This window comes from Nerophis lumbriciformis, linkage group LG10 (genome assembly GCF_033978685.3).
Source record: "Nerophis lumbriciformis linkage group LG10, RoL_Nlum_v2.1, whole genome shotgun sequence".
Taxonomy (NCBI): domain Eukaryota; kingdom Metazoa; phylum Chordata; class Actinopteri; order Syngnathiformes; family Syngnathidae; genus Nerophis; species Nerophis lumbriciformis.
The window spans coordinates 49,095,701-49,116,639 of NC_084557.2; the positions used below are offsets into that span (position 1 = coordinate 49,095,701).

The window sequence follows — 20,939 nt, forward strand, 5'->3', positions numbered from 1 at the left end:
ATAGTCTTTGGTATGACTCGGCCGGGGTTTGAACTCACAACCTACCGATCTCAGGGCGGACACTCTAACCACTAGGCCACTGAGTAGGTGTATATAGTTAATATTGTTAATAAGTTAAAAGTGTTTAAAGATAATACAAGCATGTTTAACACATATAGATTCCTTTCTTTCATGAAGACAAGAATATAAGTTGGTGTATTACCTGATTCTGATGACTTGCATTGATAGGAATCAGACAGTGGTGATGATAACGTCCGCATTTTCGAATGGAGGAGAAAAAAGTCCTCCTTTCTGTCCAATACCACATGAAAGTGGTTGGTTTTTGGCATCTTATTTGTCCAGCTTCCGTACTCCTTTGTATACACTTTACAAGAAATACATTGTCGGCAAACTCCGTAGCTTGCTAGCTTGTGCACGCCAGCTTTCTGAGACTCTTATTTTGTTAGCGCAACTGTGCAACTGTGCAGTCGGTCTTTGGAGTTTTGACGACAGGTACGGCGCCAGAGTCTGTTGAAATAAAGTGTTTCTCGCCTTCCAGTCGGTAATTTTAATGAGCTGGCAGCAGCCAGCGTCATCTCAGAAGACCCTCGGGTGCCGTGAATGTCAATCAAGTGACGAAAGTGACGTCATAGTGAAGATTTATGATCGCTCATTTTTAGGACTATTTTTTTAATGCCTGACTGGTGATCGACTGACACACCCTCCACGATCGACCGGTAGCTCGCGATCGACGTAATGAGCACTCCTGATATAAATCAACTACAGGCTTCCCAAATGCTGTAATAAATTAAGCATGATGAGTTGACTTGAAACTGTTTAATGTTGCACTTTTTATATGTAGAAGAAAAGTTTTGTCATTTTATTTAATCCGAGCAACAACTTGAGGCAGTTTAATGTTGATTAACGTGGGCAGAATTATTATAGTGTTCCCAATGTTAACAGGATAAAACCATTGTTTACAAATTTGGTAAATAAATAACCCAAAAATGTATATTTTGTTGTTTTCTTACTTTACCGAAAATGAACCAAACCGTGACCTCTAAACCGAGGTACGTACCGAACCGAAATTTTTGTGTACCGTTACACCCCTATACCTACCTCTTTAGACCCACCCTTTCTAGATATATAAAGATTTGTATTTACAACATTAAGTTAAAGTACCAATGATTGTCACACACACACACTAAGTGTGGTGAAATTATTCTCTGCATTTGACCCATCACCCTTGTTCACCCTTTGGGAGGTGAGGGGAGCAGTGGGCAGCAGCGGTGGCCGCGCCCGAATGATTTAACCCCCAATTCCAACCCTTGATGCTGAGTGCCAAGCAGGGAGGTAATGGCTCCCATTTGTGTAGTCTTTGGTATGACTCGGCCGGGGTTTGAACTCACGACCTACCCATCTAATTAATAATATATACATGCTATGCCAATAAAAAATAAAAAAAATGTTGTGAAGAATGAGTTGGAATTTCACAAGAAAAAGGTCACAATGTCACAAGAAAAACTTTGAATTTTGGCAGTGTTATAATAAAAGTTGTAATTTTACTCGACGCAAGTCAAACTTTTTCAAGAAAAACTGAGCATTTGTGCAATATTATGATAAAAGTTGGAATTTTACTCAATAACAGTCGCAATTGTACAAGAAAAGCTTAAAATGTTGGTAATTTTCTGAAAAGAGTCGTAATTTTATTCGAAAAAAGTCACAATTTTATAAGAAAACTTTAAAAATGTTGGCAATATTATAATAATCAGAATGTCACTGTTTTGCAAGAACAACAGAAACATTGGCAATATTGTGATAAAAGTCAGAGGTTGATATGACAAATTTACAAATATTTACATAAAAAAGTAATAATTTTACATAAAAAAGTAATAATTTTACGAGAAAAATTTGCAATATTACATAAACAGAAAGAATATGAGAAATTATACACAATTTTATACGGAAAAAGTCGACACAACGTGAGAAAAATACTGCTTTTAGTTATTTTAAAATGTTTTAATTTTTTTGTTGGTAATTTGTTTTTAATCTTCATTACTTACTTCAAGTTATTGCAGTATGTCTTTATATACAGTACATTTTTTTGTTTTAATTAATTTTGGCCAAAGGGGGTGCATTTCAATTTCTTACACACACTTGTTATTTCATATGTTGACCAGAGGGGGAGCACTTTTAAAACCACCCTAATGTTGATAGATTTCACCACCAGGGGTGCTAATGAGACATCCTCTTACAGATGCAATGGTTTTCCGTATTGGGATCATGATTTCGGTCCTAACTTGTTCACCGGTCCTCATATGGAAGGTACTTGTCCTTGTTGATGTCTCAAGAAGGGTAGAAATACAAGAACACACACACACACACACACACACACACACACACACACACACACTAATGCACAAGTATGCGTGCTTGTTTCTCAATGAGCACAAATCTTATTAGGGTTTTATACCTCTCAAATATTTCTGAAAGGAAAACCGAGCGTGGTGAGGCCAGCACGCCCTGTGGAACCGCTAATGACAAAGAAACCTTTATCTGAGAACCTCGCTTAATAGCTTTTCATGAGAAGGCATAAAACACAGGGCCAAATGACACCAAGTAGGTTTATGAGTCCAATTTAGACACAGCAAAATACGGTAGGTGCATACTTTAACAAACTAGAATCCTTTTTTTCCACAGAATGTGATTTGATTAACATACGCAGATGGAAGGAACTAACGTCTTATATGGACATATAAGACAATCCACATATTGTTAAGTGGTCAAACAACATCAAAACAAACAATTTCCCTGCTAAACCAAATTCCTCCTCGTACTAATGACTTCCATTCTACAGCCTGGCCCCCTCCGACATCACTTGTGGGAGACATTAATAATTGAAATAAAGTAAAGCCTTTCTGCAAAGGGCTCCTTTTATGGAGAGTATGACAGTCAGAGAAGCACACCCACCTGAGAATTCCCCTGGTGTGATGTTTGGTGAGCTGGCGGCCTCCGTTTCAGTGTAAGACAATGTGGAGTCTGACAGGTCTGAAGGGAACCAAAAAGAGAAATTAGCCTCCTCATTAGGTGCATCAGCCCGTCTGCAATGTTGCTGCAGTGGTTCTCCAAGCAGCATTCATCATTGCTAGTGTCAATATCAAGTTCCCCCATCCACTAAAGACTATTAGTTTCATCCCATAATAGATAACAGCACAGGGCTCACGAACAGGCTTTAACTGATGACTCCCCCCCCCCTCCGACAAGTGCTTCCAGAACCCTTATGTGGCCTCGGGCTAGTCCACGGAACATGCCACATAAGAGGTTCAGCAGTTTCACCACATTACAACTCTTGAGTTGATCAAGGCTGCCAGTAAAAAGTCTGCATGGAGATGAACAACTACTTAGTCACAATTGACACGTCAGTAAGAGTACAGTAAATAATGTTGTTATTGTCACTTACCCAGTGGCTTGTGTTCTTCATTTGGGGAGAGCCTTGAATATGGAGGCGGGGGTGACTCTGTAATATGAAATACATGATATCAAAATAGGGAACAATTATACAAGTTGCACAGTTTCAATCCAATGGGTGTTTTGTTTTGATATACTGGCCACAAAATGTATGTTATACACTTGTGAGTATAGGGTTGTGCGATAAATGATATACATGCGGCCGACGATAGAGCTTTTAATACTAGAGATTAGGGATGTCCCGATCCAGGTTTTTGCACTTCCGATCCGATACCGATATTGTTTTTGCACTTCCGATCCGATACCGATACTGACCGATACTGGCCTATCCGAGCATGTATTAAAGTTTAAAGTTATTTAACCTACTTAGTTGTCAGAATCATGTTGAAAAGGGTTTTAGTACTCTTGATAACAACTAGCCAGCTGAATCAGGGGAGTTTGAATAATACACAATGGTTGGTAACAAGAAACTGACCTGTTTATTCAAGGATAAACACAAAACAGACAAAATTATACATGACAAACAGAAATGGCATCATTGAACTAGGGCTGGGCGATATGGCCTTTTTTTAATATTGCGATATTTTAAGGCCATATTGCGATACACGATATATATCTCGATATTTTGCCTTAGCCTTGAATGAACACTTGATGCATATAATCACAGCAGTATGATGATTCTGTGTGTTTTGATTGATTGATTGAGACTTTTATTAGTAGGTTGCACAGTGAAGTACATATTCCGTACAATTGACCACTAAATGGTAACACCCCAATAAGTTTTTCAACTTGTTTAAGTCCGGGTCCACTTAAATTGATTCATGATACAGATATATACTATCAGATATATACTATCATCATAATACAGTCATCACACAAGATAATCACATTGAATTATTTACATTATTTATAATCCAGGGTGTGGAGGGGGGCGCCGGATGTAAGTGTCAAAAAGACAGCCAAAAGAGTTTGATATGAGAATAAATCTAAAGTTAAAATATAGGGTAGAAAGGCACCCATTTGCAGGAAATGTAGTCTTGATTTTCAAAATTTTCTTTCAAGGCTTGCATGTCTACATTAAAACATTCTTCTTCATACTGCATTAATATTTGCTACTTTTAAACTTTCATGCAGAGAAGGAAATCACAACTAAAAAAATCACTAATTTTTTCATACGGTGTTGATGTGGAAATTTTTGCCTCGGCATTTTGATGGTGTGGACGTGTGGCACCGAATGGAGATAAGCGTCTCGACAGACGTTACAATATTTGAACAATGATGACGGAAACTGTTTTCTCTGTCGTGTCCGTGTGTCGAAAATTGTTATGCGCTTATTTTTTTATTCGATTTTGTGCGTGGCATAGATTTGCCGTGCGCAGAGGACGTTTGAGCAGGCGCGCACCTTAGCGGCTGCGCTAGCATCACAGCTAACGTTAGCCATGCTGCTACCTCTCTGCTCGGGGAGGGCGTATACGTATGTGACGTATGACGTGACAGTATGTGACGTCTGTAAGAAGGTGCGCTTGCTGTCTGTGAGAGGGAGACACAGGAAAGAGTGAGAAGAGCCTGTCGTGTAATGCCAGCAGCTAAAAGCAACTGCGTGAGAATTCACAGACCTGTGGATGTGTTGAAGGTGTGCTGGAAAATGCGGAACGGAAATTAGGGAGCAGCAGAAAAGTGGAATATATTATTTAAATAGGTGCGTTGGAAAACACGGACCGGAGTTTTTTTTTAAACTGGATCTGGATCGGCATTTTCCCATGGCTTGCCGATACGCATTTTTTGGCAAATATCGGCAGCCGATCCGATCCAAATATCGGATCGGGACATCCCTACTACATACCGTACGAGGATACAAGAGGCCATGCTACCCGCTAAGCTAGATCTCTTGAATGTAAACAAGGATGTTGAATCCGTCAAAATATTGACAGATGTTGTCATTTATTATTGTTTACAAACTAAAGGAAATAAGTCCTTGAACATAGGAAGACTTTAATACATTGGTCATATTCAAAGTCCTCATGTGTCCAGGGACACATTTCCTGAGTTTATAAACGTAATATAAACTTTAAAAAAAAACTGAAGATTTTGTGATGCTAAAAAATATCTATGTAATCATAGTCGTATCGACTAGATACGCTCCTGTGCTTAGTATCATTACAGTAGATGCAGATCCACCAATGGTGTTTGTTTACATTGTGACGGGGGTGAGCTACGGTGTGCAGTGAAGCATGTTTAGCTATTCCTCGTCTTGCAGGGATGATACTTGTAAGAAACTTACTTTATTTGTCGCCATGGAGGCGAGGATTAGTGATTTAGAAGAAGCTACAACACTGCAGACTAGGGATGTCCCGATCCGATATTTGGATCGGATCGGCCGCCGATATTTGCAAAAAAATGCGGATCGGCAAGGCATGGAAAAATGCCGATCCAGATCCAGTTAAAAAAAAACTCTGCTCCGTGTTTTCCAACGCACCTATTTAAATAGTACATTCCACTTTTCTGCTGCTCCCTATAATTTCCGTTCCGCATTTTCCAGCACACCTTCAACACATCCACAGGTCTGTGGATTCTCACGCAGTTGCTTTTAGCTGCTGGCATTACACGACAGGCTCTTCTCACTCTTTCCTGTGTCTCCCTCTCACAGACAGCAAGCGCACCTTCTTACACACGTCACATACTGTCACGTCATACGTCACATACTGTCACGTCATACGTCACATACTGTCACGTCATACGTCACATACTGTCACGTCCTACGTCACATACGTATACGTCCTCCCCGAGCAGAGAGGTAGCAGCATGGCTAACGTTAGCTGTGGTGCTAGCGCAGCCGTGCGAGCAACGCTCCCTCTAAGGTGCTCGCCTGTGCAATTGCGCACTGTTTAAGCGTCCTCTGCGCATAGCAAATCAATGCCACGCACAAAATCAAATAAAAAAATAAGCGCATAACAATTTTCGACACACGGACACGACAGAGAAAACAGTTTTCGTCATCATTGTTCAAATATTGTAATGTCTGTCGAGACGCTTATCTCCATTCGGTGCCACACGTCCACACCATCAAAATGCCGAGGCAAAAATTTCCACATCAACACCGTATGAAAAAATTAGTGATTTTTTTAGTTGTGATTTCCTTCTCTGCATGAAAGTTTAAAAGTAGCATATATTAATGCAGTATGAAGAAGAATGTTTTAATGTAGACATGCAAGCCTTGAAAGAAAATGTTGAAAATCAAGACTACATTTCCTGCAAATGGGTGCATTTCTACCCTATATTTTAACTTTAGATTTATTCTCATATCAAACTCTTTTGGCTGTCTTTTTGACACTTACATCCGGCGCCCCCCTCCACACACTGGATTATAAATAATGTAAATAATTCAATGTGATTATCTTGTGTGATGACTGTATTATGATGATAGTATATATCTGATAGTATATATCTGTATCATGAATCAATTTAAGTGGACCCCGACTTAAACAAGTTGAAAAACTTATTGGGGTGTTACCATTTAGTGGTCAATTGTACGGAATATGTACTTCACTGTGCAACCTACTAATAAAAGTCTCAATCAATCAATCAAAACACATAGAATCATCATACTGCTGTGATTATATGCATCAAGTGTTCATTCAAGGCTAAGGCAAAATATCGAGATATATATTGTGTATCGCAATATGGCCTTAAAATATCGCAATATTAAAAAAAGGCCATATCGCCCAGCCCTAGTTTCAATGATGCCATTTCTGTTTGTCATGTATAATTTTGTCTATTTTGTGTTTATCATTGAATAAACAGGTCAGTTTCTTGTTACCAACCATTGTGTATTATTCAAACTCCCCTAATTCAGCTGGCTAGTTGTTATCAAGAGTACTAAAACCCTTTTCAACATGATTCTGACAACTAAGTAGGCTAAATAACTTTAAACTTTAATACATGCTCAGATAGGCCAGTATCGGTCAGTATCGGTATCGGATCGGAAATGCAAAAACAATATCGGTATCGGATCGGAAGTGCAAAAACCTGGATCGGGACATCTCTAGTACAGTTCCACGCTCTACCTTACAATCATCTCTGACAGCGTCAATAAATCATCGTTATCACGTCGTTATATTTCTTAGCCAGCCTTTGTATTGGATGTCATTACACAGTACACATCATTCAACTCCTAAGAAGCTACTGAAGCTAACACAAAGCTACATAATAGTAGCAGTTTTCTAAGGACGACAGGGACCGAGCATGCCCTCTTGGTAGGACACATACACAGTCTCATGAATCTAAAGCAGGGGTGTTCATTACGTCGATCGCGAGCTACCGGTCAATCTCGGAGGGTGTGTCAGTCGCTCACCAGCCAGGCATTAAAAAAATAGTCCTAAAAATGAGCGATCATAAATCTTCACTATGACGTCACTTTCGTCACTTGATTGACATTCACGGCACCCGAGGGTCTTCTGAGATGACGCTGGCTGCTGCCAGCTCATTAAAATGACCGACTGGAAGGCGAGAAACACTTTATTTCAACAGACTCTGGCGCCGTACCTGTCGTCAAAACTCCAAAGACCGACTGCACAGTTGCACAATAAAAGCTCTGCTTCATCCTGCCTGCGCTAACAAAATAAGAGTCTCAGAAAGCTGGCGTGCACAAGCTAGCAAGCTACGGAGTTTGCCGAGAATGTATTTCTTGTAAAGTGTATACAAAGGAGTACGGAAGCTGGACAAATAAGATGCCAAAAACCAACCACTTTCATGTGGTATTGGACAGAAAGGAGGACTTTTTTCTCCTCCATTCGAAAATGCGGATGTTATCAGCACCACTGTCTGATTCCAATCAATGCAAGTCATCAGAATCAGGTAATACACCAACTTATATTCTTGTCTTCATGAAAGAAAGGAATCTATATGTGTTAAACATGCTTGTATTATCTTTAAACATTTAACTTATTAACAATATCAACTATATGTGTTAAACATGCTTGTATTATCATTAAACACCTTTAACTTGTTAACAATATTAACTATATGTGTTAAACATGCTTGTATTATCTTTAAACACCTTTAACTTGTTAACAATATTAACTATATGTGTTAAACATGCTTGTATTATCTTTAAACACCTTTAACTTGTTAACAATATTAACTATATGTATTAAACATTCTTGTATTATCATTAAACACCCTTAATTTATTAACAAATTGTGTCCTTGGGCAAGACACTTCACCCCTTGCTCCTGATGGCTGCTGGTAAGCGCCTTACATGGCAGCTCCTGCCATCAGTGTGTGAATGTGTGTGTGAATGGGTGAATGTGGAAATACTGTCAAAGCACTTTGAGTACCTTGAAGGTAGAAAAGCGCTATACAAGTATAACCCATTTATCATTGATTTATTTAACAATTGTAACTATGTGTTAAACATGCTTGTATTATCATTAAACACCTTTAACTTGTTAACAATATTAACTATATGTGTTAAACGTGCTTGCATTATCTTTAAACACCTTTAACTTGTTAACAATAGTAACTATATTTATTAAACATACTTGTATTATCATTAAACACCTTTAATTTAATTTTTTAACAATATTAACTATGTGTTAAACATGCTTGTATTATCTTTAAACACCTTTAACTTGTTAACAATATTACCTATATGTGTTAAACATGCTTGCATTATCTTTAAACACCTTGAACTTGTTAACAATATTAACTATATGTGTTAAACATGCTTGCATTATCTTTAAACACCTTTAACTTGTTAACAATATTAACTATATGTGTTAAACATGCTTGCATTATCTTTAAACACCTTTAACTTGTTAACAATAGTAACTATATGTATTAAACATACTTGTATTATCATTAAACACCTTTAATTTTTTAACAATATTAACTATATGTGTTAAACATGCTTGCATTATCATTAAACACCTTTAACTTGTTAACAAAAACATACATTTCATAAATAAGTAAATATAAATGATATATATGAATGAGGTAGATCCCCACGACTTGATCAATTGAAAAGTAGCTCGCCTGCAGAAAAAGTGTGAGCACCCCTGATCTAAAGGAAACGTGTCCCTTCTAGGCATTTGCATGGTTCAAAGACGTTGTTGGTATCTCATGTAAAAAGTAGGAAAAGAAGTAAAGTTCCTTGCACAAGAAGGAAAATAAAGTTTGCGAGCACACTGTGACCTTGCCTGCAGGGGGAAAAGAGGGGGAAGGAGAAAAGCTAATAGCTGCGGGTCCTTTAAGAGTGGCGGCAGTAATTGCCAGGATCTGAACTCAGTCACTTAGATACACAGCGAGTCAGTCTGGCGCCAGTAGTATGCAAACTGTATATTATCACCACTCCTCCACCTAAATAGCATAAGGGGACCTCCTTAGGACAAAAGGGCTTTTAAAGGCGTAACTTGAAACTGAGCTCACTTGAAAAGTACAATGGCTGTCCAAATAAAAGGGAGAAACAAGTTTTGTGTCAGTCCAATGAAGACTGCTTTAAGAGCTTAGGAACACAGTGGCTGTTAGTCCATTGCGGGATACAAAACTATATTAAAACATGTTTACATAAGTTATCTTTTTACACACAAAATGAAGATTTGTCAAAGAAAACATGCACCTCTGCTCTGTTGCCTGTGCTTTTATATTTCAGACACATACACCACATGGTGGCGCTGTTCCAAAAACCCCAAAGTTTGACCCCATTGATTATCACTTATTGACTCTTAATGCACTTTACCAAGTAAGTAAGTTAGTAAAGTTTATTCATAATGCGCTTTTCACAGATAAAATCACAAAGCGCTGTACAAAACTTGGTGAAGTAAAACAACATCCATCCATCCATCCATCCATCTTCTTCCGCTTATCCGAGGTCGGGTCGCAGGGGCAGCAGCCTAAGCAGGGAAGCCCAGACTTCCCTCTCCCCAGCCACTTCGTCCAGCTCTTCCTGTGGGACCCCGAGGCGTTCCCAGGCCAGCCGGGAGACATAGTCTTCCCAACGTGTCCTGGGTCTTCCCCGCGGCCTCCTACCGGTCGGACGTGCCCTAAACACCTCCCTAGGGAGGCGTTCGGGTGGCATCCTGACCAGATGCCCGAACCACCTCATCTGGCTCCTCTCGATGTGGAGGAGCAGCGGCTTTACTTTGAGCTCCCCCCGGATGACAGAGCTTCTCACCCTATCTCTAAGGGAGAGCCCCGCCACCCGGCGGAGGAAACTCATTTCGGCCGCTTGTACCCGTGATCTTGTCCTTTCGGTCATAACCCAAAGCTCATGACCATAGGTGAGGATGGGAACGTAGATCGACCGGTAAATTGAGAGCTTTGCCTTCCGGCTCAGCTCCTTCTTCACCACAACGGATCGATACAGCGTCCGCATTACTGAAGACGCCGCACCGATCCGCCTGTCGATCTCACGATCCACTCTTCCCCCACTCGTGAACAAGACTCCGAGGTACTTGAACTCCTCCACTTGGGGCAGGGTCTCCTCCCCAACCCGGAGATGGCACTCCACCCTTTTCCGGGCGAGAACCATGGACTCGGACTTGGAGGTGCTGATTCTCATCCCAGTCGCTTCACACTCGGCTGCGAACCGATCCAGTGAGAGCTGAAGATCCTGGCTAGATGAAGCCATCAGGACCACATCATCTGCAAAAAGCAGAGACCTAATCCTGCAGCCACCAAACCGGATCCCCTCAACGCCTTGACTGCGCCTAGAAATTCTGTGCATAAAAGTTATGAACAGAATCGGTGACAAAGGGCAGCCCTGGCGGAGTCCAACCCTCACTGGAAACGTGTCCGACTTACTGCCGGCAATGCGGACCAAGCTCTGGCACTGATCATACAGGGAGCGGACCGCCACAATCAGACAGTCCGATACCCCATACTCTCTGAGCACTCCCCACAGGACTTCCCGAGGGACACGGTCGAATGCCTTCTCCAAGTCCACAAAGCACATGTAGACTGGTTGGGCAAACTCCCATGCACCCTCAAGGACCCTGCCGAGAGTATAGAGCTGGTCCACAGTTCCACGACCAGGACAAAAACCACACTGTTCCTCCTGAATCCGAGGTTCGACTATCCGCCGTAGCCTCCTCTCCAGTACACCTGAATAGACCTTACCAGGAAGGCTGAGGAGTGTGATCCCACGATAGTTAGAACACACCCTCCGGTTCCCCTTCTTAAAGAGAGGAACCACCACCCCGGTCTGCCAATCCAGAGGCACCGCCCCCGATGTCCACGCGATGCTGCAGAGTCTTGTCAACCAAGACAGCCCCACAGCATCCAGAGCCTTAAGGAACTCCGGGCGGATCTCATCTACCCCTGGGGCCTTGCCACCGAGGAGCTTTTTAACTACCTCAGCAACCTCAGCCCCAGAAATAGGAGAGTAAAACAACAATTCAATTAAAACAACATGGGCAACATCATTCTTCAAAAGCGCACTAAAAGAACACCTCCAGGCAACTACAACCCTAGACTAACACCCTCCCCCCACCACATCCCACCTCCCCGGATTGTAAATATTCAAATGTAAATAATCAAATGTATATACCGTATTTTTCGGACTATAAGTCGCAGTTTTTTTTCATAGTTTGGCCGGGCTCCAGTGGGACTTATATATGTTTTTTTTCCTTCTTTATTATGCATTTTCGGCAGGTGCAACTTATACTCCGGTGCGACTTATACTCCGAAAAATACGGTACTTGTTCTTATGCTTTCTGAGCTCACTATGTTCTCTGCTCGCTGTACATATCCTACCAAGTCACACCTACACTGTTTCAATGTCCATTTCTCAGATGATATAATTGTTGATGACTGAAGTGATGATATCAACCAAACCTAACACCCCCCCCCAAACCCACCCCCTCCACATCCCACCCCGGGGGGTGGGATGTGTGGTTAGGTTTGGGGTGTAAATAATTCAATGTATATACTCTGATGATTAACTTGTGTGATGACTGTATTATGCCGATTGTATATATTTGTACCATGAATTGATTAACGTGGACCCCGACTTAAACAAGTGTAAAAACTTATTGGGGTGTTACCATTTAGTGATCAATTGTACGGAATATGTACTGTACTGTGCAATCTACTAATAAAAGTCTCAATCAATCAATCAATCAAATAAAAAGGATACAAAGTGGATTAAAGTTGATAGTTAAAGGGTGCATTAACTAAAAGCTTTACTAAAAAGAGAAGTTTTCAAATGTTTCTTAAAAGTTTCAACACAGTCAAGATCACAGAGGGACTGGTGCAAATTGTTTCAGAGTCTGGGAGCTATAGCTTGGAATGCCAGATCTCCATGAGTTTTAGGGTTCTTTAGGAGACCCTGGCTGGCCTGAAGACCGGAGGCAAAACACCCACAGGAACTTAAAAGGGGACCTACGATAAATTTCATCTTTTCTGTGTTATTAATGTCGTTACAATGTCTGATAATTGTGTTAAAAAATACCAAAGCGTCAATTCATAAGGTTCATGCATTTTGGCGTGAGATTGCGCGCAGTTTTGGGTGCCTCTGTTTGCAGAGTTTTGCAGTCGTTTTGACATCACAGCAAGGTGGTCATACTTACCGTATTTTCCGCACCATAAGCCGCCCTGGGTTATAAGCCGCGCCTTCAATGAACGGCATATTTCAAAACTTTGTCCACCTATAAGCCAACCCGTGTTATAAGCCGCATCTAACTGCGCTAAAGGGAATGTCAAAAAAACAGTCAGATAGGTCAGTCAAACTTTAATAATATATTAAAAACCAGCGTGATGTGGGCGCGCATGGAGTCGTATATCAACATGGACGGAGCTGCGTGAAAAAAGCCACCCGGCCTCTTCGCGTAAACTTCCCTTAACCACTCGCTCATCTTTTCTTCATCCATCCATCCCTTCGAGTTAGCTTTTATGATGACGCCGGCTGGAAAGGTCTCTTTTGGCAAGGTCTTCCTTTTGAATATCACCATGGGTGGAAGTTTCTGGCCATTAGCATGGCAAGCTAGAACCACAGTGAAGGATGACTTCTCATTCCCTGTGGTGCGAATATTCACCGTACGTGCTCCCGTTGTATCCACAGTGCGGTTCACAGGAATATCAAAAGTCAGTGGAACCTCGTCCATGTTGATAATGTTCTCTGGCCGGATCTTTTTTTCAGCTATCTTGTTTTTACAATATGCACGGAAAGTAGCCAGCTTTTCTTGAAAGTCTTTAGGCAGTTGCTGTGAAATAGTAGTCCGTGTGCGGATGGAGAGATTGCGTCTTTTCATGAACCGGAAACCTGTCGCTTAGTAGGAGCCATTTTGTGGTCTTTACAGATGTAAACACACAAAGGAAATGAAACGTAATATCCGCGCGCTTCTTCTTCTTCTACGGGGGCGGGTGGTTGCTTACAGTAGAAGAAGAAGCGCTTCCTCTTCTATGGGGGCGGGTGCTTACCTTGGCGGTTGCTTGACGTAGAAGAAGAAGCGCTTCCGCTTCTACGGGGAAAAAAGATGGCGGCTGTTTACCGTAGTTGCGAGACCTAAACTTTATGAAAATGAATCTTAATATTAATCCATATATAAAGCGCACCGGGTTATAAGCCGCACTGTCAGCTTTTGAGTAAATTTGTGGTTTTTAGGTGCGGCTAATAGTGCGGAAAATACGGTATTTAGAAAGTAAAAATCTCCCTTCAGGCAATGAAAAAACACACACAAAAAAAAGAGTATGATAAGGTATTATTTGTATTTTATTATTCGATGTGCGACAATCAGTGAGAAATGCTGCTAAAAACAGGTTTTTTTAATGCACAGTCTGGTGCAGGTGTGCTTAATGATGTGGCCGGGTGAATCTATAGGTTCTATATATAATGTATATGACGCTTATTTCCGACCGTGTCAAGATAAAAAACAGCTGTGACAGTGTACATTTTCGAAAGAAAAGTTGTTATAATTTTGGAAGGGGGGTGGCATGGTTTCATTTGCAATCTCAAAATGCCTCCATCTTGCAGACAGAGTCAAAAATCAGGTTATAAAAATGACTGCAGAGCAACATTTGCACCAACGCATATCCAATACGTATTATCTAAACCAGGGGTGCTCATTACCTCGATCGCGAGCTACCGGTCGATCTTGGAGGGTGTGTCAGTCGATCACCAGCCAGGTATTAAAAAAATAGTCCTAAAAATGAGCGATCATAAATCTTCGCTATGACGTCACTTTCGTCACTTGATTGACATTCACGGCACCCGAGGGTCTTCTGAGATGACGCTGGCTGCTGCCAGCTCATTAAAATTACCGACAGGAAGGCAAGAAACACTTTATTTCAACAGACTGGCGCCGTACCTGTCGTCAAAACTCCAAAGACCGACTGCACAGTTGCACAATAAAAGCGCTTCTTCATCCTGCCTTCGCTAACAAAATAAGAGTCTCAGAAAACTGGCGTGCACAAGCTAGCAAGCTACGGAGTTTGTCGCGACAATGTATTTCTTGTAAAGTGTATACAAAGGAGTACGGAAGCTGGACAAATAAGATGCCAAAAACCAACCACTTTCATGTGGTATTGGACAGAAAGGAGGACTTTTTTTTCTCCTCCATTCGAAAATGCGGACCTTATCAGCACCACTGTCTGATTCCAATCAGTGCAAGTCATCAGAATCAGGTAATACACCAACTTATATTCTTGTCTTCATGAAAGAAAGGAATCTATATGTGTTAAACATGCATGTATTATCTTTAAACACTTTTAACTTATTAACAATATTAACTATATGTGTTAAACATGCTTGTTTTATCTTTAAACACTTTTAACTTATTAACAATATTAACTATATGTGTTAAACATGCTTGTATTATCTTTAACCACCTTTAAGTTGTTAACAATATTAACTATATGTGTTAAACATGCTTGTATTATCTTTAAACACCTTTAACTTATTAGCAATATTAACTATAAGTGTTAAACATGCTTGTATTATCTTTAAACACCTTTAATTTATTAACAATATTAACTATATGTGTCAAACATGCTTGCATTATCATTAAACATCTTTAACTTGTTAACAATATTAACTATATGTGTTAAACATGCTTGCATTATCTTTAAACACCTTTAACTTATAAACAATATTAACTATATGTATTAAACATGCTTGTATTATCATTAAACACCTTTAACTTGTAAACAAAAACATATATTTCATAAATAAGTAAATATAAATTATATATATGAATGAGGTAGATCCCCACGACTTGATCAATTGAAAAGTAGCTCGCCTGCAGAAAAAGTGTGAGCACCCCTGATCTAAACCACCAGGAGGTGTTTTAAATGTAGAAAAAAAATCATAATATGATACAATGCCATAGAAAAAGACACATAACAAACACGGAGGTATCATAAGATTAAACATATAATCTACTAAATAGCCAACATTTTGAGAATTAATCTAAGATACAATTCTCCACATTAAGTCTATTAGAGCAGTGGTTCTCAACCTTTTTTCAGTGATGTACCCCCTGTGAACATTTTTTTAATTCAAGTACCCCCTAATCAGAGCAAAGCATTTTTGGTTGAAAAAAAAAGGTAAAGAAGTAAAATACAACACTATGTCATCAGTTTCTGATTTATTAAATTGTATAACAGTGCAAAATATTGCACATTTGTAGTGGTCTTTCTTGAACTATTTGGAAAAAAAGATAGGTTTTTATTTATATTTATAACGGATTGTTGAATTGTTGCTATTTTTAGAATATTTAAAAAAAATCTCACGTACCCCTTGGCATACCTTCAAGTACCCCCAGGGGTACGCGTACCCCCATTTGAGAACCACTGTATTAGAGTTAATCAGCAGTCAATGTACCAGTATGCAGCTTTTGAAACATCATCACAAAATGCTTCTGTTTTTTTTGAGCAAGTTAGATTTTGTGTTATTTTGTTGTTTGTTTCCATTGCTGCTATTTTAACTGTTTTTTAAATACATAAACAAGGTTAATTGTATTTTTAGGCCTTTGCCTTTCCTTTCTTTCGAATTAAGAACATTTTAATAGTTTTTTTATTGTTTGTAACATCTGAATGAGCAGCACAGTTACAGTAAAAATAAATATTTATGAATGAATTAGTCACCTTTGTTAGTAAGTATATGCTTAAAATAACATAAGCTGCATTTAGAAATTGATGGAAAAATTAGAGCCATTAAATATGTGTACGCTTTATTATCCGATTAATCATTAAGTTAATTGTTGACGACCGTATTTTCTGGACTATAAGGCGCACTTAATTTTTTTTTTCTCTCTTAAAACTCGACATTGTGTCTTATAACCCTGTGCGCCTAATGTGCGGAATGATTCTGGTTTTGCTTACCGACCTCGAAGCAATTTTATTTGGTATATGGTGAAATGATAAATGTGACCAGTAGATGGCAGTCACACATAACAGATACGTGTAGACTGCAATATGATGACAATATGACTCAAGTAAACACCAACATTGTATATGCATACCTGCCAACTTTTGAAATCAGAAAAACCTAGTAGCCAGGGTCCAGGGGCCGCAGGCCCCGGTAGGTCCAGGACAAAGTCCTGGTGGGGGTTTCAGGCTTCGCCCCCCGACACAAAATGATTATTAGCATTCAGACAGCTTAAAATGTTGCTAAAACCATTACTTTTCTATCAGTCACAGTGACTTTTCAAAACAAAAATATTACAGCAAAAATCATATGGGTTGATTGACATGTTTATTCTGTAAGCTAACTTCAATAGTTTGAAATTATTTTGACAGTTAATGCCAGTTATCCTCTCAACCTTTCACAAGACTTCAATTTGTTAATTGAAAGTATAAACAGTATAAACACTTTTTACAGTAAACAAATGGTAAAACAGTACTAAACAATTCCATTTAAAAAAAAATTGGTGTCATTATTAACTTTCTGTCCAAGCTTGTATAATCTACTGCCTTGTTCAATTGTATAAAATATTCTGTGCCTAAAATTCACATTTCTATCACAATTATCATACTGTAAACATGGTAAGCTAACTTCATTAACATTAATAGTCCTGTCAATAGCATGGAATTACAATTCAAATGTAGTTTTTTTGTAAGCCTTTCAAAAGAATTCAAAATATGAAAAATTAATGAAAATTCATTTAAGCCATCAGACACTTGAAAAGTGGCACATCACATCTCTAATGTAATCATTTGAACTTTTCAACAGAAATAGCACTGCAAAAATATTAAGGACATACTTCTGTATTTTGGTAGTTATGCTGTCAACATTTAACAAGATTTCTTCAACTTGGACTTGAAAGCATAAATAGTATAAACACTTTTAACAGTATAACAGTACTAAACAATACCAATAGATAACATTGGTGTCATTACCTTTTTGTGGCTAAAATCCGAAAAACGTTGAAAGTTTTCCACTTGTATCGCTAGCAACGGCATTAGACTTGTGTTCTTTTGTCCCAACGTGGTCTTTTACATCGCTAATTCCTCCGTGTCCGATCGAAAAATCTTGTCTGCACAAGGTGCAATTCGCGTAGTTTTCACCCTTTTTGGAACGGATAATTATTCCCGGATAGGCTTTTGAATATTCTTCACGGAATGACTGCAGTTTTCTTTTCGGTTTAAGACTCGTTTGCAATTTTTCTCCGGCTGATTCCATGATCGTTCGCTCGTTTGGAAACAATGGCAACAGGTGCCTCATGCTTGGCAGCGGTGCTATAAATAGCCTCGCGCATTTAAAAAAAATTTTTTTTTTTAATTAATGAAAAACCGTATTTTTTATCACTGCAACCGTAACCCGGAATAGGTTGATGAAAACCGTACTAATTACGGGAAAACCGGAGTAGTTGGCAGGTATGTATATGTTCCATTGAAAATATAGAAAATTACACACGGCGCTCAAAAATCTATCAACATGTTTTAGTAGGACTTTGGTAAGCTATGAAGCTGCAACGCTTGATGGATTGTCGGCGCATTAAACATACGAGTATTATTATGGTGTGTGTAGAAGGTAAGACATTATCTGGCGTTTTGTTTCGCAATATTATGCAAAAACAAAAAAACCTTCTGGTACCTGCTGATCTGTATCTGGGATCTGCATGAATCCAGAAAAATTGCGCGCGTCCGCCTTTGTAGTCCATAGCGACGCCGTAGTCGAAAGGCTTCTTCTGTTTCTCTATCTTCTTGTTATGGGATATTCATCCTCCGCTGTTGCCATTTCTAATATAAAGTAGTGTAAAGTTCTTACTTATTGTCACATGGTGTAGGTGACAACCCCCAAGATGCACAGATGGCAGGCGTGGTGCAGGAAAACATGATTTAATTTAACACTAAAACAAGAACAAACAAAAGGGTACAAACAAAAGGCGCGCACAAGGCGGAGAACAAACTTAGCTATGAACAAAAACTAGCACACAGGCTAACTGTGGACAAGAAACAAAAACACTTACTGTGACACGAAGGAACTATGACATGAGCAGAGTGAACAGAAGTAGACACAGCTACAACGACAAGTATTAATGACATTGGCAATCATTAGCGACAATACTCCAGCCCTGACTGGAGGGCAAAGCAGGACTAAATAGTAGCTGGCTGGTTGACACCAGGTGTGGCCAGGTGCCAATCAGCCACAGCCGAGGGGGAAAAGCACTCAGGGAGACAAGCAGGAAATAGAACCAAAATAAGAGCGCTTACAGGAAATAAAGACAGACAGAGGAAAAACTCAAAACATAACTAAACTGTCAGTGACAAACCTGACACTTATATCTGTCAGTAAATTCGCCATGAAAGCGCTAAAACATACCGGTGTAGTGAGTTCACATTATTCACCCGAGGAACTTTAGTTATTAGAGAGTTACGATTGGACGGTTTTTCACGGGACACATTTACGGCCTTGTTGTTGTTTCCGTATGAGGAGACGCTGCTCTGTTATTGATTGAAGTAAAGTGTGAATGTCATTAAAACAGTTAGCTCCATCTTTTGACACTTCTTCCGCTCCCGTCCTTGCACGCTACACCGCTACAACAAAGATGACGGGGAGAAGACGCTGTCCAAGGTGAGCCACGTAAATAAGACCGCCCACAAAACGGCTTGAAGATTGATTGATTGATTGATTGAGACTTGTATTAGTAGATTGCACAGTACAGTACATATTCCGTACAATTGACCACTAAATGGTAACACCCCAATAAGTTTTTCAACTTGTTTAAGTCGGGGTCCACTTAAATTGATTCATGATACAGATATATACTATCAGATATACTATCATCATAATACAGTCATCACACAAGATAATCATCAGGGTGTATACATTGAATTACTTACATTATTTACAATTCGGGGTGTGGAAGGGGGGGAGGGTGAGGTTTGGTTGCTATCATCAGTCATCAACAATTGAGAACAGAGAAATGGATATTGAAACAGTGTAGGTCTGACTTGGTAGGATATGTACAGCAAGTAGTGGACATAGAGAGAGAGAGAGAGATCAGAAAGCCAAAGAAAAATATCTGCATTTGATTGTTTACATTTGATTATTAACAACAATCCGCGGAGGGTGTTAGTTTATGGTTGAAGTGGCCTGGAAGTGTACTTTTATTGCGGTTTTGAAGGAGGATAGAGATGCCCTTTCTTTTATACCTGTTGGGAGCGCATTCCACATTGATGTGGCATAGAAAGAGAATGAGTTAAGACCTTTGTTAGATGGGAATCTGGGTTTAACGTGGTTAATAGAGCTCCCCCTGGTGTTGTGGTTATGGCGGTCATTTACGTTAAGGAATCAGTTTGACATGTACTTTGGTATCAGGGAGGTGTAGCGGATTTTATAGACTAGGCTCAGTGCAAGTTGTTTTACTCTGTCCTCCACCCTGAGCCAGCCCACTTTGGAGAAGTGGGTAGGAGTGAGGTGGGATCTGGGGTGGAGGTCTAGAAGTAATCTGACTAGCTTGTTCTGGGATGTTTGGAGTCTAGATTTGAGGGTTCTGGAGGTGCTAGGGTACCAGGAGGTGCATGCGTAATCGAAAAAGGGTTGAACGAGAGTTCCCGCCAGAAACTTCAAGGTGCTTTTGTTGACCAGAGAGGAGATTCTATAGAGAAATCTCGTTCGTTGGTTGACCTTTTTGATTATCTTGGTTGCCATTTTATCACAGTGTGTAAAACATCATCTATGCAACATTTTGACCAAAGAACCACCATTACATGTTATGTAGACCACAAGGAAGTGTTTAGAAAATAAATAATAATAATATGACTCCTGTAATGCACCCTATAGTTCGGTGTGCCTTATATATGAAAAAAGATCGGAAAAAGACCATTCATCGGCAGTGCGCCTTATAAACCGGTGCACCCTATGGTCCGGGAAATACGGTAATCGACTATCAAAATAATCGTTAGTTGCAGCCCGACTTAGCAACTGATGTCCCAAAAGTCCATCCATTCATCCATCTTCTTCCGCTTATCCGAGGTCGGGTCGCGGGGGCAGCAGCCTAAGCAGGGAAGCCCAGACTTTCCTCTCCCCAGCCACTTCGTCCAGCTCTTCC

At 39.8% G+C, this 20,939-nt stretch overlaps 1 protein-coding gene across 1 annotated transcript in view; it reads right to left on the reverse strand.

Annotated features, from left to right (window-relative positions):
• Nucleotides 1–20,939, reverse strand: part of smad6b (SMAD family member 6b) — a 150,068-nt gene that overhangs the window by 102,436 nt on the left and 26,693 nt on the right. Inside the window, exons 2-3 of the mRNA XM_061969490.2 lie at nucleotides 3,440–3,496; nucleotides 2,950–3,027 (exon numbers count right to left, since the gene is read on the reverse strand). Coding sequence (XP_061825474.2) covers nucleotides 2,950–3,027; nucleotides 3,440–3,496 — 135 coding nt within the window. The remainder of the gene's footprint in view (nucleotides 1–2,949; nucleotides 3,028–3,439; nucleotides 3,497–20,939) is intronic.